The sequence below is a fragment of the Chionomys nivalis genome, chromosome 24 (assembly GCF_950005125.1).
Source record: "Chionomys nivalis chromosome 24, mChiNiv1.1, whole genome shotgun sequence".
Lineage (NCBI taxonomy): Eukaryota > Metazoa > Chordata > Mammalia > Rodentia > Cricetidae > Chionomys > Chionomys nivalis.
In genome coordinates this window covers 15,643,561-15,671,489 of record NC_080109.1, presented here as the reverse complement: position 1 = coordinate 15,671,489, position 27,929 = coordinate 15,643,561, and the positions used below count along the sequence as shown (strand labels likewise).

The following is a 27,929-nucleotide window of genomic DNA, read 5'->3' as shown; positions in this document are numbered from 1 at the left end:
GAATAAAATTCTCATTTCCAGCACATGTAAGGGGGTGCCTGCAAGTGACGGCTTCCTTTAGAGTGTCAGGACAGGCTGAGTGGAGAAAGCAGAGAACAGGCTGATAGAATTAACGCTGAGGCTATACACCACCACCATCATCTTTGCATGGGTGCAGGCACTGAGATTTCAGAGTTCATTCCGAAGGAAGAAGGAAGAGACTCGCCAGCTTCACGACTGCAGCGGCAAGCAGCCTGTTAACAATGTGCTTACCCAGTAGTGGGCAGTGCTTACATCAATTCCTTTGCCCTGCTACACCCTCCCTGAGCAGGCACCAGTTTTATCGGCACTGACATCCTACAGACATAGACCACGAGACAAAAGGGTAGAATCTATCCAAACCACAATGCCAAGCAAAATAATTCATGCCCTAGGTGGATGGATTTTCTCTTTCGGCCACTTGAGATTCATTGTATTTATTATTTATTCAAGAAAGTTTAAGGTCGGGCTAGAGAGATGGCTCAGTAGTTAAGAGCATTGCCTGTTCTTCCAAAGGTCCTGAGTTCAATTCCCAGCAACTACATAGTAGCTCACAACCATCTGTAATGAGGTCTGGTGCCCTCTTCTAGCCAGCAGGCATACACACAGACAGAATATTGTCTACATAATAAATAAATAAATAAATATTTTTTTTAAAAAAAAAGAAAGTTTAAGGTCTAAGTGAAGTCTAATCGTGAGCGTCCTGTATCATTTCTCCCTGATTAAATATATGCCCAATCAAGAAAGTCAGTCTGCAGCAGGAGAGATGATTCAGTGGGTGAAGGGCCTTGTTGTCAACCTTGAATGACCTCAGTCCAATCCCTGCATCTTACAGAGTAGGAGAGAACTAATTCCCTAACTCCGGCAGGCTTTCCTCTGACCTCCACAGTCACCTTAGTAGGAACACAAACAGTCATGTGTTCCTACTCATACACACGAGGAAATAAATATAAAAAAGAATTAATGCCAGCATAGTATGTAAGACCTTGTCAATTCTGAAGAATAGTACCCCTGCCTCAACCTGTTTTTCACTATTTTTCTTTTTTTTAATTAATTAATTTATTTATTAAAGATTTCTGTCTCTTCCCCGCCACCGACTCCCATATCCCTCCCCGTCCCCTAATCAACTCCCCCTCTCTCATCAGCCCTAAGAGCAGTCAGGGTTCCCTGCCCTGTGGGGAGTCCAAGGACCTCCCACCTCCTTCCAGGTCTATTAAGGTGAACATCCAAACAGCCTAGGCTCCCACAAAGCCAGTATGTGCAGTAGGATCAAAACCCCGTGCCATTGTTCTTGAGTTCTCAGCAGCCCTCATTGTCCGCTATGTTCAGTGAGTCCGGTATTATCCCATGCTTTTTCAGACCCAGTCCAGCTGGCCTTGGTGAGTTCCCGAAAGAACATCCCCATTGTCTCAGTATGTGGGTGCACTCCTCATGGCCCTGAGTTCCTTGCTCATGCTCTCTCTCCTTCTGCTCCTGGTTTGGATCTTGGGGTTGTAGTCTGATGCTCCAATGTGGGACTCTGTCTCTGTCTCCTTTCATCGCCTGATGAAGGTTAATATCCAGGAGGATGTCTATATGTTGTCCCTTGCTCTTGGATTGGGAGGATCAACATAGTAAAAATGGCAATTCTACCAAAAGCAATCTATAGATTCAATGCAATCCCCATCAAAATCCCATCAACATTCTTCACAGCCCTTGAGAAGACAATAATCAACTTTATATGGAAAAACAAAAAACCCAGGATAGCCAAAACAATCTTATACAATAAAGGATCGTCTGGAGGCATCACCATCCCTGACTTCAAACTCTATTACAGAGCTACAGTATTGAAAACAGCTTGGTATTGGCATAAAAACAGAGAAGTCGACCAAGGGAATCGAATAGAAGACTATTTTTCTTACTATTAATTTTTTTTCCCTTTTCCTTCCCTTACTGGCACAAACATCACCTCTTTAAGTGTCTTACAAGATGGCTTCCCTGTGCAGTTCTCAGGTGCACTTCCTTTCCAGGTCACCTGTGTCCAGAATATGAAATGTCTTAGCCACCACACTGACTAATTCGATGACAAACACTTTCAAGTGACAGTAAAGGTAAATGCATTAAGTTTAAAGAAAACAGAAAGCCCCACTGTCCACTAAAGCAAGCAGAGGACCCTACTGTCCCTGCCCGCCTCTTACCCGTGTGTCAAGGGTCATGACCCTGATCTATGGGCTAATGGCTCAGGGATGTTCAAGTGGATCCTAATTGACCAGGTGCAGACCGCAGCTTCCAGAACTGATCGCTTCCTCTGTGACCATTGCTTTCCCTTGTTTTGTACAGAACCTCAGCTATACTAATGTATCCAAGGGTCACGTGCTCTAATTGTGGTCAGGCACTGAAGGGAAAGAGGTGAATCTTGGACCTCATCTAGCCACCCTCAGAGTGCCTGCCTGAGTGTTTCTGATGACATAGTCTCCAAATTTCATAAGCTGTCTGTGTGCGGCTGGATGTTCTTTCATGTACTTTAAGCCAACATATCACTATAGGCTAAGCACAAAGTAAACGTGGAAACTCATATGCTCTCCTGCCCAACATCGCAGAACATATAAGGTGATGAAGCAACAGATCCTTCAAGTCTGTTTGCTTTGGAAAAATACAGTCATTCTATATTATATTAAATGGAGTAAAAATTACTATGATTTTTACATAAATTGACTATTTTTCAGTGCTCAGGCTTAGCTTCTTTTTTTTTTTTTTTTTTTTTTTTGGTTTTTCGAGACAGGTTTTCTCTGTGGTTTTGGAGCCTGTCCTGGAACTAGCTCTTGTAGACCAGACTGGTCTCGAACTCACAGAGATCCGCCTGCCTCTGCCTCCCAAGTGCTGGGATTAAAGGCGTACACTACCACGCCCGGCTTCAGGCTTAGCTTCTAATAAGACGAATATCACTATATACTTTGCGTTAGCAAAGCATCATGGCCGGTTTCAAGCAGTAATGGATCTGCAATAGGTATTCTCATCAAGGACAAGAGGTTATCTCTGGAGAGACTTCTAGAAAGGCCTTCTGTTTTTCTCCTCTGTCTCATTTGCAACATGAAACTCTGTCCCCCTGGGCAGGACTGTGTTTGACACTGCCACCTGCCCCCTGCAGATACTACACCTCCTTTGGCCAAGAGGTAGCCAGCAGCTGAGGGACCACACCCACATGTTAGGGAAGCAGATTTGGGTCTCTGATGATAGCAGAGCACTGAATTAACCCCACCCTAGAAATGCCCATTTTTGAGCTCTCATTTGTGAGAAAGCACATCTTTATCAAAAGCACATCAGAGTGGCTGTTGATGCTTGGACCACATGTGTTGCCACTGTTCAATATTGTTGCTCGCTTGGGTTTTTCTTATTTCTTCTGCTTCAGCAAATGTCAAACCAACAGACCGAGGCAGAAATAGTTAGCCATGTGTTTAAACTCATTCAGGAATCCCACCTGCGCTCATCCGCTTGCTGTGAATAGAGAGGAAAACCTTGTGGCTCACCAGCTCAGATTCACACAGTTGAAATCACTTCCTGAGCTAACTGGTCCCGTCCACTTCAACAGCCTCCTAAGCGTGGATCTATACAGCTGATGAGTTTAAGTTTCTCCACACTCCTGCACATAGTGATGACGGTGGTGGTGACAATGGTGGTGGTGGCAAGGAGAATGACAGCAGGGATGTAACATTCTCCCTCACAGAAACATGGGCACATATATTTTTAAGACCATCGAAGGCATGAATCAGGGAACCATAAACCTGAACTAGCTAGATACCCTCACTGTACAGGCAGAGGAACTGAGGTCAGAAAGACCACAGGACACAATCAACTCTACTCTGGCAGAAAGGTGTCTTCAGAACAAGTGCATTCATTGTGTATCTCATCAGCAGGGCAGAACCACAGGAAGGGTTTTCACCAAGAATCAGAAAGGGTGGCAAGATACATTCATTGAGGCTATAATGACATGACTGCTTTGTAGAAGCTATAATGGCATGAATGTTTGGAGAATAATCAACTGTTTCTGATGGGACTGAACGTCCATTCTACAAGACAAAACTCATGCTTGGTACTATTAAATGGAGCAAGAACCTGTGACTTCCCTAGGGAAGAACCAAGTACTATTATTCTGCTAAGTTGACATGGTATTGAACTTTCTTCTAGATGTCTTTATAGATGAGTGCATTTCTCATCCCCATCAGAGAAGCTTCTTTTTGCACTAGGTGGCTATAAATTCAGAGCCCAGCAACTGATCAAAATATGGAGAATGTGGAGCACTCAGTTTTAAATAGGACTCCTATGGCACATCCTCTTCCCCCAAGCCTCCTCTCCCATTTCAGAAAAGGGAGTGGGAAGATTTTAAGAGCTAGCAAATGACTTGTGAAACAGTGTTTTCCAGGCATGGCAGGGCCATTGCACACATGCATTCACAATGGCGAGGGCTGAATCACGAGTCCTGTGCAAGACCAAGCCAGCAGAAATGCAAGCATAAATGGCATCCCTATCCACACCGAAGAGCCACTGGTGACTGATGGTTGTGGGAAGGGAGAAAGAGAGATTTCTTCAGATGTGGTCCAAGAAGCTGCCCATGTACCAGTGGATAACCCTGCACGCGAGTACTCAGCAGCATCACCCAAGGGGCTCAGTGGATTTTAAAAAGGAATGCATGAAGTTTGGGGAGGGAGTAGGGAAGTATGGAAAGAATGAACAAGTTCATCAACACACATATTCATGTATAAAATTTTCAAAAAGTAAATGTACAAAATGTAATTCCTAAATTTAAAAAAAAAGGAACAGATGGGGACTCTCATTTTTCAAGCACTTTCGAGAGGGTAAGTGGGATAAGAAGAAATAAATCCCTTCCTCCCTCTACAGTGCTAACTGCTCAGGGCCCATGTTGTGAGTTCAAAGAGAAAAAACAGCTGAGAGGCAATTGGTATGAATGACATGATTAGAACACCAAAAAGTATTTGCAAAATTCAACTGAAATTATGACAAGCCAGGATTTTCTTATAATCCAAATTAGTACTCCCCCAATTACAGCTCATGAACATCTCACTAAAAAAAAAATGCAATCATCTCTAATAGGGACCCTCTCTGATTGTGGAGCTACATGCAATTTTCAGAATTCTGTTCCTGAGCTCACACATGTCTGTGTCTCTTTGGTTTTACTTATTCATGCCCTGGGAATGAGAGCACAAGGGACAGAGGATAGTTCAAGAGACAGAAAAACAGACAGCAAAGAGAGATGCTTCAGACCTCACAATTATGGAAAAAAGCAAAGTTCACTTTAATTCTCACTTTGTGTACATGTACCACACACACACAGGGGCACACACAAGCATACAACGCAAACACGGCATTCTAAGAAAGGATATTGGTCGTGGGTCCTCTGCCTCTTGGCAAGGGAGTCCTCATCACTGATGCCAGCCATCAGATACTTGAGGCCTGTGATCCAGGTGCGTGCCTCCTCTGGGTTGGAGGTAATGAGGTCCAGGGACTCCATGTGGTTGCCATGGTAGATGGTGAAGCAGCAGCTGGGATCGAAGTTCCCCTCGGCCTGTCTGTGGAAGATTTCAGACTGCCTGCCCTCTGTGACTTTGTAGATGGAATCAATCAGTACTGTAAGAGAAGTAAGACACAGTTAAATGGCAGATGAAGACATTTCGCTTTAGTGACTAGGAAACAAGACTTGTAAAATTATTGGAAGCATTCTAAAGAATAAAAAAAACATTGCCGATAAGTAGTGCTTTTTAAGACAAAATGTGCAAAACTGGCCTCAAAGAATTTACCTTTTAGGGGCATTCTTGACAATGTCATCCCAAGGCAATCACTCACAGTGTGTTGAGACTTACAGGAAAGAAACAGAGATGCCTATCAAGGCAAGAAGACTAGTAGAAAAGGTGGCTAATAAATAGTTCAAATGTAGTTTACATATTTATGTAGGGAAATATGCTCAAACGGAATTGAAAGTTGTTTTGCAAAATATTTAAGATGACCATAGAAAGAAAGTAGTAGAATTTGATGTGACTCACGGGGGAAATATAGGGACAGTGTGGCTTGGAAAAGTGGGAAGGAAGAAGGGAGAGGCAGGCAGAAACCACAGCCCATTGCAAGAATGCTGGCCTAAAATGCTCAGAGATAGAATAAAGGGAGATGAAGCTGGAAAGGTAGACAAAGGCTAGATCTTAAGGATCAACAGGCAGAGAATCACATAATCCGGGAAGATTAACAGAAAGACACTTAAGGACTGCACCAGAGAAGAACTATTACTTACTATACACGCTGCGTGTATATTTTAAGGGAATGATCAGAAATGTTCCATATCCTACTGACTGCCGTTTACCATACCCTTCACTCTGCCTCATGGGCTGGGTTCTGGTTGTACTTCGGTATCAACTCATTCCCTGCATGACACACAGAGAAATCATCTGATGTCCAAAGGAAAAATCCTGGCAGATCTAAGCCACTAAGAGGAGAAGGAAGAAGAGAAAGAGGGAGCCCTATCTATTTTTAATTAAATTTTTAATTTAATTAAATTTAATTAATTTTTAAATAATTTTTTTGTGTGGTACAGAGTAGTTGAAGTCATGTTACTAACGCTTTGATTGCAACCTCAGCACCAGGGAAAGAGCAGTGACCAGTACAGGAAACAGTAAGAAACGAAACAGCCCACACTTGCTAAGGGCAAAGAGATTTTCAACCAAAGGCGTTAACATTCGATGAGAGCAACTGCAAGGAGATCCAACACGAACTTGGTGCTCAATCCAGAAGGTATAATAACAATTAGTGCCAACATCTCGATAAAGAGATGCCCAGATACCAAAGACAACATCATTGCTGGGCATGTCTAGGGGAGTTAGTGTGAAAGAAATTAGTATTTGAATAAATGGCCTGAATAAGAAAGTCATGCTCACCCAACAGGAGTGGGCCACATCCAATCAGCAAAGAGCCCAGATAGAAGAAAAGGCAGAAAATAAAAGTGAATTTTCTCCCTCCTGGAGCTGAGACATTCATCTCCTGTTCAGTGATATGAAAACTTCATGGACTCGGGCCCTTGGACTATGGGACTTGGATCTACAGTACCCAGGGAGCTCAGGCCTTCACCCTAGAACTGAGACTCACACCATCCCTTCCCCTGGTTGCAGGTCCGGAGACTTGGGCTGAGCTGTATTGCTGATTTCTGTGGTTGTCCAGCAGGCAGTGGGCACATACGTTACATCGCGGTTTAACCACCAGAAACGCGAGTCATTTCCTCTTATTAATCTCATCTGCCTATGTTTGCGGAAGTAGCTATCCGTCTATCAGTCTGTTTCTCTAGAGTAATACTGGTACTATAGAGAGCACAGATAGGAGAAATAAACTGTAACCATTTAAACGCTGTGGCTAAGTCATGGATTAGTTGATTGTTTGGAGGAGTATGCAATAGACTCTGAAGTCCACTGGATTGATAATATTCCTTACCTTTCACGGGAAAAAGTCTCAAACCATGACACTTGATATCCCAATTAAAAGAAAACATGGCAAATCTCCAACATAGGAGAAATATTAGCATTTACAATGTTTATGGACAAGAAAGCCTTCATGGTTTTCCAATCCCCAAAGATCATTGTCACTTATTGTTTTATGATCAGCTGACCCCAACCTTCGTATCCACAGATACGAAGCGTCCACAGAGCCTACTCAGCACCTCCCATATTATTGTCCCTCCATTATGTGCACTATTATGCATTATCCATGTGCCAATCAAAGCAAAGAAATCGAAGGTTGGTTTTACTTTTTGCCTTCTCGCTCTTCCGAGAGGGGCGCCATCGGAGGCGGGTCCGGTGCTCATCCAGGTAAAAGAGGCGAACGAGGCCTTTGGAGCCACGCTTCAGCTTGATCATCTGTGTCCCAGACTGCATTACACTCATGCATCTTTCAACTGCAAGAGATGAGAGCACATTCAGCTGCACACAATGCAAAGGCATACCAGCATGTAGCACTTACGGTCAAAAGAACTTCTGATTCATTCCAAGACCCCAAGGATCTGACGATATGTTTGGCTGAAGTAACCTGAAACAGACTTGTTAAGGAACCTATTCCTCACGCTTACACCAGTAAACGAGTCTTATGACAAAAGCAATTTTTTTTTGTTTTTTTGGGATAGGAGTCACACACGGTAGGCTAGGTTGTCCTGGTATTCCCCATGTAGCTTCATGGTGGCCTTAAATTCACAACGACCATCTTACCTCAGTCTCCTGAGTACTGGGATTACACATATGAGCCATCACATTGGACTTGGATAAGAATTATGGTTGCTGTTGCCATTTTCTGTGCATGTTAAATGAACACTCTAGCCTGGCTCTTTAAAAATAATAAATTCTATTTCCAGATAAATAATGTATTGCTGTTGCACATAGCTATCTTTTGTTGTCTGTGTAAGACAGATGATGGACTGACATCTGAATTTATATTTCTAAAGCAAGCTTTCAAACAGGAAATCTCGTGAGTTTTTATTCAACCAGCTGTATAAAACACCTATAAAAGTACTCTAAAATGGGACCACAGAAACAGGATTGACCCAAAGCCAGTTGTGAGGGTTGGATGATGATTCCATATGTATTCCTGTCAGATTTCTGTGTGTTTGAAAAGTCAAATACACGTCTTATGTAATCAAGAAACAAATTTTCACAACTGTTGGTGCATTTGGGCTGCTGAGATTTTTCCATCTAGAGGAATAACTCAGTACTTTGATTTAGGCAATATTCAAACCACTTATGGGGTACCCTCAAGTTCTTATTTACACCTAGGGTGCCTTGAGATCAATTTCCCTGTAAGTAGACATCTGCTCTGTCCTCCTTTTTCTTTAGAGACACTCCTCATGGATTTTGTGTATCTTTGGTGGCCTGTCAATCATCTCGCCAAGGAACAGGCAGCTAACTTAAGTTTAGAGCGAATGGACTTTTTTGAAGAACCTCAAACCTCGAGTGGATGATTGACTAAAATGGCTTTGGTCATTTCAACAACTGAGCTCTGCAGGATGCCCTGATTGGTTTCCCACGCTGCTACAGATGTCACGTTTCTTGCTCTAAGAATGATAAGAAACTACATCATGCCCTGACTTCTACAAGTTTCCCAATATTCTTCCAAATTCTCCTTTTCTTTGTATCAGTCAGAAACAGAGTACTTGACGTAACTAGCTGAATTCCTGCCTTATCAAACAGACACTGTTAGTAGCAGATTTTTTAAATGATGAAAACAAACCTCAGAAATGTCAAATCTAAGCTCTTGGAGGTAGGGAACAGAGAGTCTTTACTTGGAAAAAAATGATGTGATTCAACAGCTTTAGGTTGCATGCACAAAATATCCATGAAAGGTATCTTCAACACACCCACTTTAACCCAATGGAACCAAGAAAGTATCACACAAAACTACAGTTTTGGGGGTATATGATAGTGGGAGGAGATGAAGTAAGAGAAATATTGTTTAGGAAAGCTAGCATGGAGATATAGTAACAGAATATTTGCCTATTACACTTAGATAGACAGGGCGCTGAATTAGAGCCCCAAGAGAGGATGGGATAGAGAAAGGGAAGGGAAAAAAAAGATGAGAAAGAAAAGGAAAACCAACACAGAAACGTAAACTGCACACCATAAGGCAAAACACCAAATGTGAGGTTTGGGTCCACAGAAGTCACTAAGCCTACCTGCCATCACATCACATCATGTGTGCCAAAGGAGGCTAATGAGCTAATTTTTTTTTTCCTCGCCAAGACAACTTCTATTTCTCGCGTTTGAGAATTGCACACATTGCATGACCTGGGTTTAGACTTAAGCTCTCAAGCAGAATTATATTCTTAGTAAGAAGCCCGTTCCATCCAGGATCCACTATGAGCACACAACTAAATTACAACATTTATATCACACCTGGCATCTGAAGAAAAGATACGCATATATTTAAAATTCAGATTTTATAGAACTATTAAAAATTCAAGTAACACAAAAATTAAAAACTATTCAAAGTTTTCAGAGCATTCCTGTACGCACCTATGTTAGAGCCTATGCAATGAAATCTGCACTGATAAAATACATTCCTTTATTGGACACGTTACCTAATTATAGTAATCTGGCAGTCCCCAAATCAAATGTTGTTCTATGATGGAGTATTAATTTGTAAGAAAACCAAAAGCCAATTCTGCTATCTCCAAGGACAGCCATTGTCAGGAACTTGAGGTATATGCTAAGTAGTGAGTTGTGGCAAACACTGATTTGCACACAATGATTTGACATATTTTTCAATACATATGTGTGTTCTTCTGGTTGTAGTAACTCACTGTAAAGCTACCTCAAAGTGCAAATAATGAAACTTGCCCAAAAGAAGGCTACATGATGACATTTCAGATGTAAGAAAATATTTACAAATTACTAGAATATGCAACACCAGCTATAATTTGCTAGAGTGGACATGCCCAGGCTTAAAGACATGGGTGGAACTGTCTCAGCACTGGGGACTTCAGAAAGCTTGTGAGGATGGTTATTGGCCGAAGAACTCACGGTTTGGCTCATGCTCTGTAAGTTTCCTGTTTGTTTGGTCAGGTGACTGTGATAGTGTGGAAGGAAGGGGCCAGACGGTTGAAGGCGCGGTACTGAAGCACTCTCTGGCTTTGACGGTAGAGAGAGTGGCGCAACCCTGGCAATGAACGCTAGTAGCAATGCCAGGAATCTTGGGCTGGTACTCTCGAATTCTACCTCGATTCACGCACTGACCACTTCGTACCAGGCATTAAAAGGACTTTTAATTAATTCATTCACAAGAAGTGGACATTTCAGAGAATCAAGACAAAGCCATCAAGTCAAACCAACCAACACAAACTCTGGGGGCAGCTTCTGAGAAGCTCGCTGACAGCAGTGACAGTGACCACCAATCATGGCCATAAACAGAGGCTCCAAGAGGGAACGCCTATTGTGAGCTATCATGAAACAAACGCCTATTGTGAGCACAGGGCTATCATGAAACAAAGCAAAGGAGGAAAAGACTCTGGTTTCAGCCATTTCAATTTTACCATTACAAAACATTTAGGAAGATGTTTATTAACGAGATTTAGAACTACCGTTAAAAACAACAACAGCATCTGCCCTAAGACAGACAGCGCAGCTCTGAAAACTGGTACTCATGTAACTTTAGAAGTTGCTCAGACACCCATGCCCTCTTCTCTATATGGCGTCTAATCATAACATTTATTTCTCAAACTATGATGAGGACTGAATGAGCTGATGTGTGTGAACAGTACTGAAACACTGCCTGGCACATTAGAAACCCAATAGACGAAAACCTTTGTTTGAAGTGCAAATATTTCTTGTCCTAAGCCCAACTTGAGGATGTTTAGAGATGGGACCTTTGAGAGACCCCTGAGCAGATGAGGTCTTGAGAGTAAGGAAATTTGTGTTCTTAAAAGAAGAGGGCTTCCCCTTCCCTCATTCCATTCCTCCTCACCATCCCTTCCCTTTGCCTTATAAAGGAGACAATGATAAGACAAGAGCCAGGAAGCCAGTGGTGGTGGCGCACGCCTTTAATCCCAGCACTTGGGAGGTAGAAGCAGGCAGATCTCTGTGAGTTCGAGGCCAGCCTGGTCTACAAGAGCTAGTTCCAGGACAGGCTCCAAAGCTACAGAGAAACCCTGTCTTGAAAAAACAAAGCAAAACAAACAAACAAAAAGAGCCAGGAAAAGAATCATGTGGTGTAGCTTATTTATTCCCTGTGAGGCAGCCTGTCTTTGCTAGAGGGAGGGAGGCTTGCAGGTTAAGGTAACTTGGTAGACCCACAAGGCTTTCCCCCAAAGGTAATAAGCGCAGAAAATGATCAAGTAGAAGAGAAGAGGACTCAATGAAGCAGCCTGCATGTGGTTGTAGGAGACCCAGCAATAACTGCTCCTGTGAGCCTCACTCACGCTGGGCGGCCTTTTCAGTGAGTCAGCCTCTTTTGATCACTGATGCTTCCGAAAGTAACCTTCAAAAATGCACCAGTTCACTGAGCTAGATCTGGCTGAAATCGTTTCTTTTTTTTCTGCTCTCAGTGCCCTATGTGGGATGGATGGATAGCTCTTCACATCTCCCAAGGGAAAGTCATACAAAATCTCCCCAAGAACTTGTCAGTTCATCTTGGATTTTGCAAGCCCCTGCACTGTAAAACCTAAGTGTTTGTGGTTTAAGCCACTTTACGCGATGATACTGTGCTACGGTATCTGAGCTAAGGCACGATCATGTCTTTAAACTCTTCAAACACAAAGGTCAAGTCAGAACTAAAAGAGCAACTCTGGGAAAGCTAGAAAAGAAGCAGAGTAGGCTGGGCTGGGGGGAAGCGCGATCAGTGGAGAAAGAGGGGAAGGAAAGTTTACTCCAAGTTACTCAACCTTTGGGAGAGTAACTAAGAAGACAATTGGTAGGTAAGGCCCTCCACCTGCTTGTAAGGTGAGGCTGCAGGGATCTGGGGAGGTGGTAGAAGATTCGATTCACCGGCAACATTCATCAACTATTTCTGAACAAAGAATTAGCAAAGAATTAAGAAGTCTGTCTCTCTGGGGATAGAAAATGTGTTGTTTATATCAGAGTGAAGATTTGAATTATTGTAGCATCCACACATCTGTGCATCTGACTCAATGTCCACTATTTTCTACATACCATTTACTGTTATTGTTTAGATTAAGTTTTACACACACACACACACACACACACACACCCCGGGGTGAGGTGGAAGACGCATTTTTTAAAGTCTTGGCTGCTAGCATCTAGCAACTATTTGGGGACTGGTGGAACCTACAAAAGGTAGGGCCAAGCAGGTCATTGAGGACACACCCCTGATGAGGTCTGTAGGTCCCCATCTTTTTCTCTGCACTCCATGGCTTGTGATGTGCACAGGCCTTGCTCTCCTATACTTACCTGCCATAATATGCTGGCTTGCCGGGGGCCAAAACGAAGGCCAACCAACCATAGACTGATACCACCAAACCTGCTAGCTAAGTTAACCCCACCCTCTTTTGAGACTATTTGACTACAGCAAAATAAAACCAACACATTGCCCTTTCTTTCCTTCTCCCTTTCTGTCCTCAGCAGTTTGCCAGAAAAAGCCTGTGGATTCAAGAGCAGATTCAGTCACTTCTGCCAATAAATGTGCCTGTTTCCCCCTGAGCAAGTATCACTCAGGCAAACCCAACATTTTGAAAGTTGAATTCAGTCTCTCTCTCAGTGAGGGGTGTATGGGCACAATACATTGAATGTTCGCTTAGCTTTGGATTTATCTACTCACTCAACTTTGGGTGTCCCATGAGCTAAGAAGGCTGCAGTGGACATATGCATGTAATGACAAAGCACTTGACCATCAGACCCTGAATAACATAAGACTTGAATTGCCTGTATAACTGCTTTATGCTGCTTCCCTGATTGTTCCGTATCACCAGAAACTGATTTGGTTAAAGTGAAATGGAAGGAACAGCTCAGTGAAGTCTTAGGAGACACGGTGCCCTCTTCTCTTTTCCCCAAACCTGGGAGTGCACACTCCTTTGCAGGTGCAAAGCTAAGCAAATAAGGAATACTCAATCATGATTTGCAACGCATCGTAGTGAGAACAGGTTACCAAGGATGAAAACAAAAGATTTCCTTCAGTCTTACCAAAACCACGTATATATCCGCGTATACCAATCTCCATGTTCTGCTTTTAGTACAGATGTGTACAACAGTTACCATCCTCCATAAAATCAGTCTCCACTCGTGCTAGATTGGTGGAGAACTGAAAGAGGATTGCAAAGACCTTACTTGGGCAAGAAAGATGGCTTAAAGTTTAAGAGCCCTTGCTGCTTGCTCCTCAAGAGGACCAAGGTTTGGATTCTGGCACCCAGCTCACAACTGCCTGTAACTCCAGTACCAAGGGATCTAACACCCTTCTCTGGCCTCTGAAGGCACAGGAACACATTTGGTTGACATACAGATACACATAAATAAAAATCAAATAGCTCTTAAAGAAAGAGAGACAGAAGGGAAAGAGGGAGAGGAAAGGAGGAAGGGAGGAAGGGAGGGAGGAGAGGAGGGAGAGAGGGAGGGAGGGAGGGAGGGAGGAAGGGAGGGAGGGAGGGAGGGAGGGAGGGAGGGAGGGAGGGAGGGAGATATAGAGGGTGGGACAGATGGGGAGAAGTGGGGGGTAAAGGATATGCAAAGGAAGGGAAGGAAAGGGAAGGGGAGAGGAAGAGAGGAGACGGGAGGAGAGGGGAGGGGAGGAGAGGAGAGGAGAGGAGAGGAGAGGGGAGGGGAGGGGAGGGGAGGGGAGGGAAGGGAAGGGAAGGGAAATAGGGAAGGGAAGGGAAGGGAAGGGAAGGGAAGGGAAAGGAAGGGAAGGGAACAAAAAGAGACTTTATTGCAAGTAAACAAGGGTTGCTGCCTCACTGAATACATTTCCAGTGCTGGAGACTCCCCACAAGTACCTTCAAAATCAGACCATAAATTGAGGTAGCTACCAACATATGAAAAAAAAATCTCTTTGATCCTATACAGTAGAGCTTTAGTAGGTTTAGAAAATATATTGGGGTTTTTGTTGTTGTTGTTGTTGTTGTTAATAAAATCCAGCATCAGGCAGGGATATTGAATGAGAAATGTCCACAGCCCCTTGCACCAAGTCCAGTTTTTATCTGCTAAACTCCACATGCTACTCTGGTTGAAATCATGGTAGTTAAGCCGTTTGGCACTCTGCTTTAGCATTTGTATCATAAACAAGCTCTCCATGTTACTGCAGACTTTATAATTATCATTTTAATGGCTGCTATAAGTTGCATAAATATTTAAAGAGCAGAAGTGACAAGTGGAGGACTATCTTAACTTTATTACATAATTAAGAGTTTTAAAACTCATAACAAAGTCTCAGCTGTAAAATGAAAAGCATAATAATCTTTTAAAGTACTAAATAAATCCTTGATGGGTTGTCAGTTCTCTAAATCCCACAGCAGAAGAAGCAAATAAATAAAAGAACTATAAGGAATATACATAAAAGAAGTATAAACAAATACTACTTCTAGCCAGGTGTGGTGGGGCATGCCTATAATTCCAGCAACTGAGAGGTAGAGAATTTTGAGTTTGAGCCTAGCTTGGGCCTCACAGTAAGACTCCTAAACAACAATGAAAATGCATACATCACTGCCCTCGTGGCTTAGAGACATCCATGGAAGAAGAGGTAGGAAGACTGCAAGAGCCAAGGATGGAGAATGACGTCAAGGAAACGGTGGCTAGCAGACACAACAGGGCAGGTTCACAGGTGAACTCACAGTGACTGGGACATCATGTAAGAGATCATCACAAACTTAAGCCAGGAGAAATTCCAGAGGAGGGGACCAAGAAGCCCCACCCCTAGCTGAGGAACTACTGGGACCTGGCAGCTACCAAGAAAGGGAAAACTTAGTTTTCTGTAATGGTGTGATCTCTGGTATGCTAACCATACTCCAGGGCCGGCCCTGCACCCAAGAATAGTAGGCTGGTGCAAACTGGACTCAACAGGTTAGGGTGGTGGGAGGTGGGTGGAGGACGAGTTGGAGGAAGCGATCAAAATTCACTGCATGAAATTTTCAGTGAACAAAAACATTACTTAAAAATCCATTTTTGATTTGTGCATTAAAGTAACACAGTGGTGAGGTGGCTCAGTTGTTAAAAGCATTTGCTTAGTAAAAAGACGGACAAGAGTAGGGATAACAAAAAATGAATTATATATGAAAAGCTATATCAGAACCTACAATCTTGCAACTCAACTAAAAATAAATAATAAGAGTAGATGGCAAAACACATTATGAATAAACAGGGAGGTATACCAAGTGCTAAAGGTTTAAAGATAGAAATGGAGGGGGCGGGATAAAGAAGAAATAGGAAGCAGATTAACCAAACCGAAGAATGTGTAAAGAAGCCTTATGAAAACCCACTAGTTTTTAAGATAATTAAAAGCATCTTTTAAAAGATGTTTGAACAGTGGTGTAATGATTTCAGCCACAATAAGGCTGATACTTCTGGGTTCTAGGGGTTGCGCATGTGCAGAAAGCCCTTAGGCAGAAGTGCCTAATGGCTCCCTGGATGTTAGAAGGCCCCACATGACCCACATGTGGTGCGGATTGCAACATCCACGTATGACTCAGCTAAGCCCTTGCATGTGTGAGCCCTGTCATCTGCGTATGATGTAGCCATGTCAACCCCCTATGCGCATGCACTAGGCAGCTTTTAAAAGCTGGACGCACCATCTTCCTCTCTCTCTCTCTCTCTCTCTGAACACTGACTTCCCCAGGCCTGTACACGCACCCTCTAATAAACTCCTAAGTGGGTTTGTTGAGTGTTCCGTGTTTCCTTCTCACTCAGGCCATGACTTGGATGAACAATGCTGCTGTCAGAGGCATGGATTATTAACTGAAAAATCTCAGGGTCAGAGACAGGTTACTTCCTATAAGTTATTGGTCTGAGGGGGGCGGGGTGTACCCAGAGGCACTCAAAACATCACTGAAGACACCACACACTTCAGTTTTAGGATACAGAGAAATCAGTCTGTAGCCAGGAAACTCTCCCTGCTGGCTAACTTTCATACCACTCGAAGATGCTATGTGGGATACTGGTGGAGAGAAAGACATCCTGGTCTTACCTCGCAATTGACCCTTCTCGCTACAATTTGGATCTGCAATGCAAGATCCTCACTGCTGCAATGGTGGCCAGACTGTCCATGGGGTTAAGCAATGGTTGTCCTGCTAGATCTGAGTGCCACTCCACCAGAGGAATATGATGTTTCATACCACAACCATCAAAATCTCTGGTTAGGGAGGTCATAGGTCTTAGCTGGGGGTGCGGGGTGTCTACTATTGTTTTGCTAAATCGTCATGCTGTCAAACTGCCTTCTAAATATTTCTGTTTATATCCATAGATTTGTGCTGCTTTCAACTTTAGTCAGAGAAATGTATTATACTGGGTAATCATTAATGGGAGACTCATAACTAGTCAAAGTGTTGAGAATAAATGACTCAGAGTGCTTAGCTGTAGATGACCAACCTGGCTCAGAGAAAATGAGGAAATAATAGAAGAGAAGGCAGAAGGGATGTAAGAGCAAGAGGATGAGGAGGTGTGCAGTGAAATGTTGTCTTCTAGACACGACACAGCTAATGCACTCACCAACTCCCAGCAATGGTGACTTGCACAAAATAATACCAGCTAAAACGTCTAGCATGGAGAAGAGAGGGACCACCAAGGAGAAGCTGAGAAGCTACTGGCAACTGGTGATGACTGAGACAAAAGGAACTGTTCTTGTAGAGGGGTACTGGTAGGTTGCCCATGCTCCATGATGATCCTACACCCATGGGCAGCACTAATTGGTTTGGTGGATTAAAACCACAATAATGATGGTGACAATATAAAGTTAAAAGAGAGATATGTTGATGGGGAAGTCCTAGGGAGAGATTGGAGGGGAGACTGTGGGTGAATATGACCAAGATACATTATATACATGAAGTTATCAAATAATACATTGAAATATTTTAATGTTGTTAAATATTGTTGTAGAAGCACAATGACCTAAGTCGGATCCCCAAAATTCTTGAAGGAATCAATCGGCTCTGAAAAGTCCTCTGACCTCCAGATAGATGTACACTGTGGCACAAATGTGCCCACATTCACACGTATCAAACACATACCATAGCAACAAGCAAATATCTACATACATAATACTAATACAATTATGAAAATTTATCATCGGGAGAAAGAGTTCCAAGAATTTCAATGATGCATGACAGCTAAGAGTTGTACTAAGGTATAACATAAGTGATAAAATTCACCTGATTTAAATATGTAATTCAATGATTTTCATATATGCAGAATGTGTGACTATATAATACTTTTATTCTGTTTGTTGTTTGTTTGTTTTTGAGACAAGATCTTGCATTGTAACCCCGTCTGGCCAAAACTTGCTATATAGACCAGGCCGGTCTCAAACTGAAGAGATCCACCTGCCTCTGCCTCCTACGTGCTGGGATCAAAGGCGGGCACCACATGCCTAGAAACAATATAATTTTAAAACATTCTGCCATCCCAAGAAGAAACCAGACCATTATAGTCATTTCCTATTTTCATATACTGACAACAACTACCCTGATTTGTGGCTAGATGCTGTTCTTTCCTGTGTATTTTATACACAAAGTCAATTTATACGCAGAGTCATGTCATCTTTATTAGTGCCTAGTTCCTTTCACGTAGCATAATGTGTCCAAGAAACTTAAGACGATGATGCTATGTCTTGTCTTTTTGTCCTTTCTCCAGGGTACCAAGTTCACATTAAAGCCTTCTATTGGCACTTAGGGTAAAATGACCCTGAACAGGGGGAGATTTGGACAAATATCATGTACATTATAGAGAACTGTGTAAATACAAGACTCACTATGAACTGGAATGAAGCGACCCTTAGAAGATATGAGCAAGGGCGAGCATGAAAAGCGGTAATGTATGTTAGCTTTGTTCCAGAAAAAAAAACATAGAGCCACAAATATATATATATATATATATATATATATATATATATATATATATATATATACAGTTATATAAGTTGAGGATGGTGGCACAGTCTACAAACCCAGTACTTGGGAGACAGAGAATTAGGGATTCAAGGTCATTCTCAGCTACTTAGGGAACTGGAGGCCAGACTGGGTAAAGTGAGACTCTAAAGCACACACACACACACACACACACACACACATCTTTGTATAGTTACAGTTGTATGGTTATCTATTCATTGTTAGAAGAGGGGAACACAATAAGCCTAAAGTAAAAACAAAAACAAAACAATGGAACCCCTTAGCTGTCTGTAAGCTTCTCTGTTACTATTCTACATATTTAAAATTAAAATCAAATAGAAAGGCAAGAGAAGAGTAAATACATATTTATGCACACGCACAGAAAGAACTCTACACACATGTCCACGGTTCTGTACGCTTTCATGTTTATATGCTTAAATATATTTATCTCTGTCCTTTGCCAAACAGCAAAGTCATCTCTGGTCAGTGCTCACCTTCAGGCAGATTTGTACACACACAAAGTCATGACCAAATCTCACTTCTCTTCTGGCAAACTGACCATCAAACTGCTTTTGCAGGCAAACAGAAAACAAACAAAAACAACAAAAATCCCAGGCCTTGTGCAGAAGAATCTTTTCAGCCAAAAAGCACATGAAAAAAAAAAATGAGTTGATTTCTTGCCAAGTTTCACAGATTAGAGTAAATCTCAGTCACTGAAATAGATCGGTTACGAAAACAATTTCATTTCCATGCAAAGACATTCCCCAAAATGCAGGCAGCGTCCTGAAAAAGGAAGAAAGGAAGATTTCCTAAAATCTTTGCAAAGGAAGTAGGAGGCTTATTTATTGAATTCTCGGCACAAATCACAACCCTATTCTAATCCGGTGGGCGCTGGGCCATGGAGTTCACAGGCACCGTAGCTGCCCACAGGGAAGGGTATCAGGGGGAGGGCAAAAGGGGCTCTCCTTCCAGCTTGGCCACTAAGTGCCTGTGTGATTTTCCAGAAGGTCGTGTTGTAGCCTTTCTTGAATCTAAAAGAGCATTTTCTTATAAAACAGCTGAGCTCTTTGTGTAAATGTTATTTTCTTCCAATCAGAGTTCCATGGTTTCTGAAAAGCTTTTAGAATGATTATGAGAGGTCTAGAGGGGGTGAGGGTGGATCTGGGTGTCTTAGTAGAGACTGAGTTTCCAAATGAGTTTTATATGTGAAATATAATAGCTCTTCATAGGTTCCTTCTGGGAGCTGCCCCCTGCCACTAACAGGCCTTCTCATCGACAGCCTAGGAATACCTGTGCTCACAGCAACCAAGAGGAGCTCGGCTCAAGGCAAGAGTCTTCCTAGCAAAGAGAAAGCAATGTGAAGTTCATCGATCTCCCGTCCCCTCGCCCCCAGCCAAATGCCTTGGCCTAATCACACCTATGGAGAAGATAAGATTGCTCTAAAGCCTTTTGCAAACTAATTGGTCATCAATAATATTGCGGAGTTTGTCTGTGAGTCTTATGTGCATAGAGTGAGTGGATAAATACCTCTGAGATTTAGGTCAAAGAAAGGAATTAGTAAGTAAACCTTAAAATGGCATAACTTTCCTTGTTTCCCTTATGGAAACTGTCCACCTAACAGTTTGCTTCTTAATTGGGTCTATTTTATATGCAACAATTGTCCTGTTCCATGGTTTTTAGCCCTGAGAAGCAAATTAAAAACTAATCAGAATGCATTGCATTATAATTTTGTTTTTATTTAATGTTTCCATGGGGGAAAAATAGATAAAGATTATGGAACATTACATTTAGTTCCAACTGACATGTAAAGTGGGTTTTTTTTTATTTGAATATAAGATCAGAAGTGACCCAACAATGTGTTTTTTTAATATATGCTATTTTTAAAAAGAACCTCAGACACTGTTCTACCATTGTTAGGTGGCATGACGTTGTTCTGGGTATTTGAGGACAAAAAATTCTCACACCACGATAAATATTGGCCTTGCATATAAAGAACATAAACATCTAACAAGGCATACTCATGTTTCTCACACTTGCTGTGTACACAAATCACAGAAAGACATTCTAAAATGCATTAAACACAAGCCCCTAGCACATGCCAATCACATCAACATCTCTTGGGATAAGCCTGAGCATTGGATATGTTTGCAGGTTGGTTTATGCTTCCCTGAGGTCTGCTGTGTACCCAGAGTGATGTATAAGCTCACTTACTCCTAATAAAACCTCCCTTTCCCAACCCCTCCCCTTTTGCTGAGGGAGCAGATAATCCTGCCTCCTCTAGGCTGTGTCTCTCTTTCCATATCTCTCTCTCTCTCCTCTCCCCCCTCTCTCTGTCTCTCTCTCTTCTTCCCCCTTCTCCCCTTCCCCCTTTTCCCTTTCCTCTCCATAACACACTAAATAAACTCTATACCCAAACTCTCTCTCTGCGTGATGTATCTGCCTGTCTCTCACCTGCCGAGGTCTCCCATCCACCAAGGTGGCCCACCAAGGCCTCAGGGGACTCACCAAGGCCTGGGAGACCAACAGAGGCCTTGGGTCACCCACCGCTACCCCTCATGGGACCAGCATATGACCAGCTTTTTCCCAGACCTCCACTAGATCTTTAAAAAAAGAATAACAGTAGGAGTAGCTGCTAATCCTACATCCTGCAGGCAACAGGAAGTGGTCTGTCACTCTGGATGGTATCTTAAGCATATATGAGACCTCAAAGCCCACCTCCACAGTGACACACTTCCTCCAACAAGATCACATCTACTACAACAAGAGCACCACTCCTAATAGTGACAGTCCCTTTGGGGACTATTTTCTTTCTAACCACCACAGAGGGATCCCTAAATCAAAGAAGTAGAGGCCTCCTACTCAGTTTCAAATATAAAATTAGCCCTGCTTCCCCACCACTGATAAGAGATGAAATACCCTAGTTTAAGCAAGGGCTATAAGGAGAATGAGTCCTGCCATGCATTACCCACCAGCCATCATTTTTCTACGAGCTCACATATCCTTGGAGGCTGTTCTGCATCTCACATCTCAGGTCTTACTTGGGCATCGTTGCTAACCAGGAGTGGGACACTCACTGTCTGCTATAGGCCCTAATGACCAACAGTCATGGTGCCCGACTTTACCCACACCACACCTCTCTGAAAATAAAAATTCCTCTTCAGTAGTCAAACATGGTACATTACACACACCAAACCAAGATGAATTTAAGGTTATTACTGCCAACTTCATTTCTCCAAGTCCCTAAACTCTTTTCGGGTGCCTCCTGTCTTTGTTTAAATTACATTTGAAAACAGAATGCCTGTGGGTGTCCCAGCAAATTCATACCCTCTCAAGTAGGTCCCAGTTATTAATTTGAGATCCTATTCCTTCACCAACTGTGGGACTACGGAGCTGATCCTTTTGTGTCAAAAACAAAAATAAAAAGCCCAAATCAAATCTTAACTAACTTCACGCAAACTGAGATAATGTTGTGCACAGATGTCCTAATTCAGCATGCTTTTAAAACTCTTTACCAAAGAGTCAAATAACTGAAGATTGAAGAAGAATTCATGCTGTCCCTGATGGGAAAGGCCACAGCTTTCCTTTTCCCACCCTTTATTGCTCTCAGACCAATTTCTCCCTAGAGCTGGGGGTTATGGAGACAACCTGCTGTGCGGAATGAAGCCGGGCTGACACCTTCTGACCATAGTCCTCAGGAAAACAAGTTCAGAGGCATTAAAAGCAGATGTCTTTCCAAAGCAGGGGAAATGCACAAACTCTCCCATAGATTGCCTTTTAAAACCAAGCCCAGCACTTCGTTCTTAATAACAATCTTTCTTAAAAACGAAATGCCTCAAAAACATCACTGAGTGATGAGAATTATCACAGACTATTTGTGGATATCATCTCAAATTGGTTGTACTAGAAGTCTTCATATAATTTCTAAAAATTAGTAGAACTTTCTAAAAATGGGAAAGCAGATAAAAAGTACTGCAGACTTCTTATAAGCAAAGTGTGCAGATGCAATCAGAGCAGATGCTCTCCCAACAGTCAGTCTCAGGGGAGGGCAGCATCAACTCTCAACCCTCTGCTACAACATTTCTTGAGTCTCTCTGAATCCAAATGTCATCATATATACTAACACATACACAGCTGGCACACATTCAAATACACCCTAAGCAATACAAAGATGACCATCTAAAGAGGATGAAGAGACCTAGGGAAAAAGAAAAACGGTTATATGATGGGTGGGCTAAGTCAAGTGAAATGATATACAGACACACACACACACACACACACACACACCAAACACTAAGAGGACTTTTATGGCTTGGATATGAAGTACTCCTACACACACCCGCAAAAGGAAATACACATTGAGAAGTCCTCTATTTAGAGAAGTTCTGCAGACTTTAGGAGGTGAGCCTAAAAAGGGGAAAGATGAAGGTCACTGGGGGCATGCCCTTGCTGGCTCTGTCTTTGTCCTTGCCCCCACCCTTCCTGGCCACCACGAGATAAGTAATCTTTTCTATCACATACTCCTCGACCACCATTATCTGTGCAAGAGCATGAGGCCAAGTGACCATGCACTAAGACCTCAGACAGTGAACCAAAGCAAGTGTTAGTTCCCTTATACGGCTTGTGTCAATTATGAGAATGAATCCAGGGAAAACAGGGAATACTTAACACCATGACAGCAAGGCTAAAGAGCAACAACAACAAAAAAAATCCAACGGTGAAGATGATGGCTAGCCCATAAACACCACAAGATAAGAGTTGCAAGCCAGGAAAAGGGGGGAATAGCATAGGAAAAGAGATGAACCCTGAGGGACACCTCAAATGTTCTTGGCATTATAAACTTGGAAGAGGTGTGATGCTGGCTGCTCAGCAATATGCAGAACATCCCCATTAGCCATGCACTTCAGAGAAATAACATACAAGGATCTGCCTGTCCTCCATGGTCCTGGTCCAGAGGAAGAATTCACTCATCTCCTCAAACAAGCAAAGTCAGAAGACCTGTTTTTTTTGTTTGTTTGTTTTGTTTTGTTTTGTTTTTGTTTAAGCACAGGAAAAAAAACTGACAAATAAAAGTGCAAAAGAAAATGCATTTGTAGGTTAAAATATAGTAAAACAGTATTTCATTCCATGTGCAAATATTTCAGGACTGCATAAAAAGCCATCGTGGGGGCTGGAAAGATGGTTCAGCCATTAAGAATGTATGCTGTTCTCGCAAAGGACCAATGCTTGCTTCTAAGCACCAACACTGCATAGCTCAGAATAGCCTATAACTCAACTAGAGGAGAAACCTGATGCCTCTGGCCTTCAGAAGCACCTTCACACATGTGCACATACCTACACACACACAGACACACACACACACATATATAATTTTAAAAATGAAAAAAAAATCATTGTGGACGAAGTTTGAGAACTGTCAATAAATAAAATGTAGGTAGGTGGCCAAGAGAGAGAGCTTAGTGGGTAAAGTGCATACCTTGCAAATATAAAGACTTGAGTTTAATCCTAGAGCCAAGGTACGTGTATGATGGTGCACACATGTGCATACACAAAAATATTTGCAAACTGAACTGGGAGACATTTGAATCCATTTGGCAATATCTAAGTTTAAAATAAGCATGCATTCTGGTCTTGCAATCGCATCACCAAGGATGTCCATGATGCTCAATTAAATGAATGATTAGTTAACCACAGAATGAAATATTAGGATGTCACTAAAAGGAATGTCAAATCTATGACTAGGGAGATGGCCCAGTGGTTAAAATACCTGCCGTGCAAGCAAGAAGACAGAAGGAGTTCAGACCCAAGAATCTACATGATAACTAGATGGGCACTGCAGGTCACCTGTGGGCAAAGCATTTGAAGGGGTCAGACAGGGAGAAGCAGGTTACCTAGCCAGACTAGCTGAACAGCAAGCTCTGGGTTCAATAAAATGGCCCTGCCTTCATATATAAGACAGAGAGTAACTGAGAAATACTCCCAAACTCAACCCTGGCCCTACTTACATGCACATACATACACACACATCAGTATGCACATTGTGTGCCACACACATTTGAACACATACAATAAAAAAAATGTCATGAATCTAAATTTGTCCCCAAAAAGGAAAACAAAGATGTTTTAAGTAAACCAAACAGAAAACATATCCAAGTTAAAGCTCCATGACAGAACTCTTGTTTCGCACGCACCAAGGCCTAGAATTCAAGCCCCATTTATGCATACACAAGCATACACACAGAGAGTTAAAAAAGCATTTATAGCATGACTCTGTTTGAATTGTTTAATCCACAGGTTTTAACATATGTTGTGTACTGACAGAATTCAGGACATGCTGTCCCGAAATCCAGCCAACAGTAGAAGCAGAAGGTGCTGGCTGACCGCTCCTGCTCTTGCCCCACATAGAAAGCCATAAATAAATGACTTGTCCTTGCTCCAAAATGGGTCAAGTGACATTCATTCCAGAGGTGCCTTCCCTAGAGGAACGCAGCCTCCTTCCGCATGAAGACACAAGGGTATCTAGAACAATCTGACCTACAGACCTTGCTAAGTTCCTTCCTGCAGCCATGACAGAGCATGCCCTTCTTCTCCACCCAGTCTTCACCAGATCCTTCAACACTTCCCCTGTTCTTGGTGTCTTTGTTCCTAAAGGTTCTTGTTACTTAAGACTTACACTAAATAGACTGGTCACTTGCCCATGGCTATCTCGGTCTTAGACACAACCAATGAGTAAGGACAGAAACCTTTTACGTCCCACAGTAAGCATGGGAATGTGTTGGAATTTATGGAAAGGGAACGTACTTCTTGAGAAAAGAAACCTTAAAAGATTCTATATTGTAGGACAGGGAAGCAGAGGGCAGAGTAGAGAAGGGGGTATGGGGAGGAATAAGCAACACTAAAGACCTTTAGAAGAAGACATATAGGAACCTAGTACTGTAGAAGCTAAAATACAAACACACACACACACATCCACACACACTCAAATGTGTGCATGAGTTTAAATGGAGGTACCCTGAAATAGTGCAGCAATGCCTCCACTAAACACCAGAGGCTAACAAATAAAAAGCCCAATGCCAGGAATGGGTAAATTCTTTGGTAGCAGTTGACCACTGGGGTATTAGAGACCCCCCCCCCCCCCGCATGTGTTACAGACCATCGTCATTGCTCTTGATTGCCCTTCAGAACTTGACAGAAAGACGTTACGGGTGAAGACACCACATAGAACACACTGAGTTGAGTCATAGAACATGATGAAATCAATCTGGTGTAGACCAGGAAGTTTCGTCCTTACTGGCTAACATTCAGAGTGCTGGAAGATGCTATACATGCCATGGAGGAGAAAACCAGTCATCAATCGTACCCAACCTTGAAACCTGGGAGTTACAACAATGGCTGGCCTGACAAGACAAGCCCATAGGGGCAACAGTGGCATGAACATCATGGGACTAACCAACCACTCTCTGATTGGACTTAAATATAATTCCATAAGATGAAACCCATACCTGGCAATAAGAATGTATACCTGGACAGGACATGGGACCTTGGAGAGAATCTATACTATTATGCTGCTAAATAAAAACAGCATTAAGTGGACTGCTAATGACATATCATTATACCCTCAGATCAATGCATCGCTCAGTCTTCATCTGAGAAGCTTCTGTTTTCGGAGACTAATACAGAAATCCACAACTGACCAAAGTGCAGAGAATGAGGACTAAAGAATGCTCAGCCCTAGGAACATATACACCTCATATAATCAACTTGAACTCATGAGAACTTAATTCGGGTGACCTTTCTTAACCCTCGGGGGATAAATTGTCTGATGTTCTGAATAAAGTTGGATATTGCATGAGACTTGAATTCACCTCATTCTTGGGCCCAGCTCTCCCAGGTTCACGCCACTGGCTAGAGAGGTGACAGAAATGATTCGCATTCTTTCTTTGCTTCTTACTTTGCTATTTTCTTGAATAAACAAGTCACATCTTACTTGAAATTTTTATTTTATCAACTTTCTAATATGATCTTTGCCCATATGAAATGAAAACTAGAAATGAAACTGAAATCTGGACACGGTGGGAAATACCTATATTTCTAGCACTTGAGAAGAAGAGGCAGGGAGACCCAGGAATTCAAGGACATCCTCAACTGCCTAGCAAGTTCGAGGCCAATCTCAGCTATGTGAGACTCTTGCCTCAAAAACCAAAGAGGTGTAGGGTGCGGGTAGGAGGAGAGATTGATTTCATAGAAAAACACTAAAATATTTCAACATGCTTACAAAAAATTTAGAATTTAAAATACTATTTTGTCACTTATTAATAAACAACACTACTTTAAATTTCTCATCACAGGAGAAATCTTTTGTCTTACTTATGAAAGTTATTTATATAACTCTGAAATTCTGACCCAAATTTTTATTAAAATCAAACTGGTTCACCTTTGGGTCACCTTCACCTAACTTAGAGTCAGATATTTACATAATATAGAAAGCAATTCTGGGAATTTTGATAAATTCCAAAAGAAAAAAAAAAAGACACGGTCGTTCAGCAAACAATTATCAGCTGCAAAATTATATCTGGTGATTTGACAGCAGCCCCCAGGCCATCGATAAGACCGTGCTGAAGATGAGCTATGTGAAACAAGCTGCATCTGAAGGGACATAAAGTACTCTGTAACATCCAGGAGATGGGCAAGCTTCGCCAGGACTCCAGCTCTCTCTGCCCTTGACCATCGGAACATTCCAGACAAGAAGGAACAACATTCAGAACCATTCGTTGTCCCTGTGGCTGCTTCCCGGAGGGCCTAGTCTCAGGACAATTATGTCCCTTGCTATTTTGAACTTCTGCAACAGCCTCATTTACTCCAGTCACTGCTAGATGCTATAATCACAGCTCTGTCCCCTCCAGCCGGAGCAAGGGCAATTGAGACATCAGAGTCTAACACAATCTAAACACCCAAAAGTCATGCTAGGTCCATCCTTCTTAAATCTCAGAAAACATTTGCTCTTTGCGAGGCAGTGAGAGTCTAATGGTAGAAGAAATTTCTGGTGACAGCCCAGAAGCATCGGTGGGCGTTAGAACTCAGTCACCACCACTGGTCACTTACAAGTCTACCCCTTGGGTGAACAGCGGACCAGAAGGACTCTGTTTCTGAATACCCAGGGCAGGATGGAAACCAAACAGCAAGGTCAGTGTCACTGAACACACCCCTGACAAGTCCAGCCTTGCTATGTGCTCGCAAAGCGGGGAGCCAGGGCTTCGGGCTCAAGCCAGGCTTGGCACTGTGACTCATCCAAGACAGCTGCAAGCAAGGTCACAATGGCCATCAGCTGCCAGAAGTAGACATGGCTCAACAGAGCTGTGCCAAC

At 42.5% G+C, this 27,929-nt stretch overlaps 1 protein-coding gene across 10 annotated transcripts in view; it reads right to left on the bottom strand.

The window, feature by feature from the left end:
• Plch1 (phospholipase C eta 1) overlaps positions 1–27,929 on the bottom strand; it is a 144,585-nt gene that overhangs the window by 76,400 nt on the left and 40,256 nt on the right. For all 10 annotated transcript variants that reach the window (XM_057757008.1, XM_057757010.1, XM_057757011.1 and 7 more), the window contains exons 2-3: positions 7,796–7,942; positions 5,397–5,640 (exon numbers count right to left, since the gene is read on the bottom strand). In XM_057757008.1, coding sequence (XP_057612991.1) covers positions 5,397–5,640; positions 7,796–7,942 — 391 coding nt within the window. The remainder of the gene's footprint in view (positions 1–5,396; positions 5,641–7,795; positions 7,943–27,929) is intronic.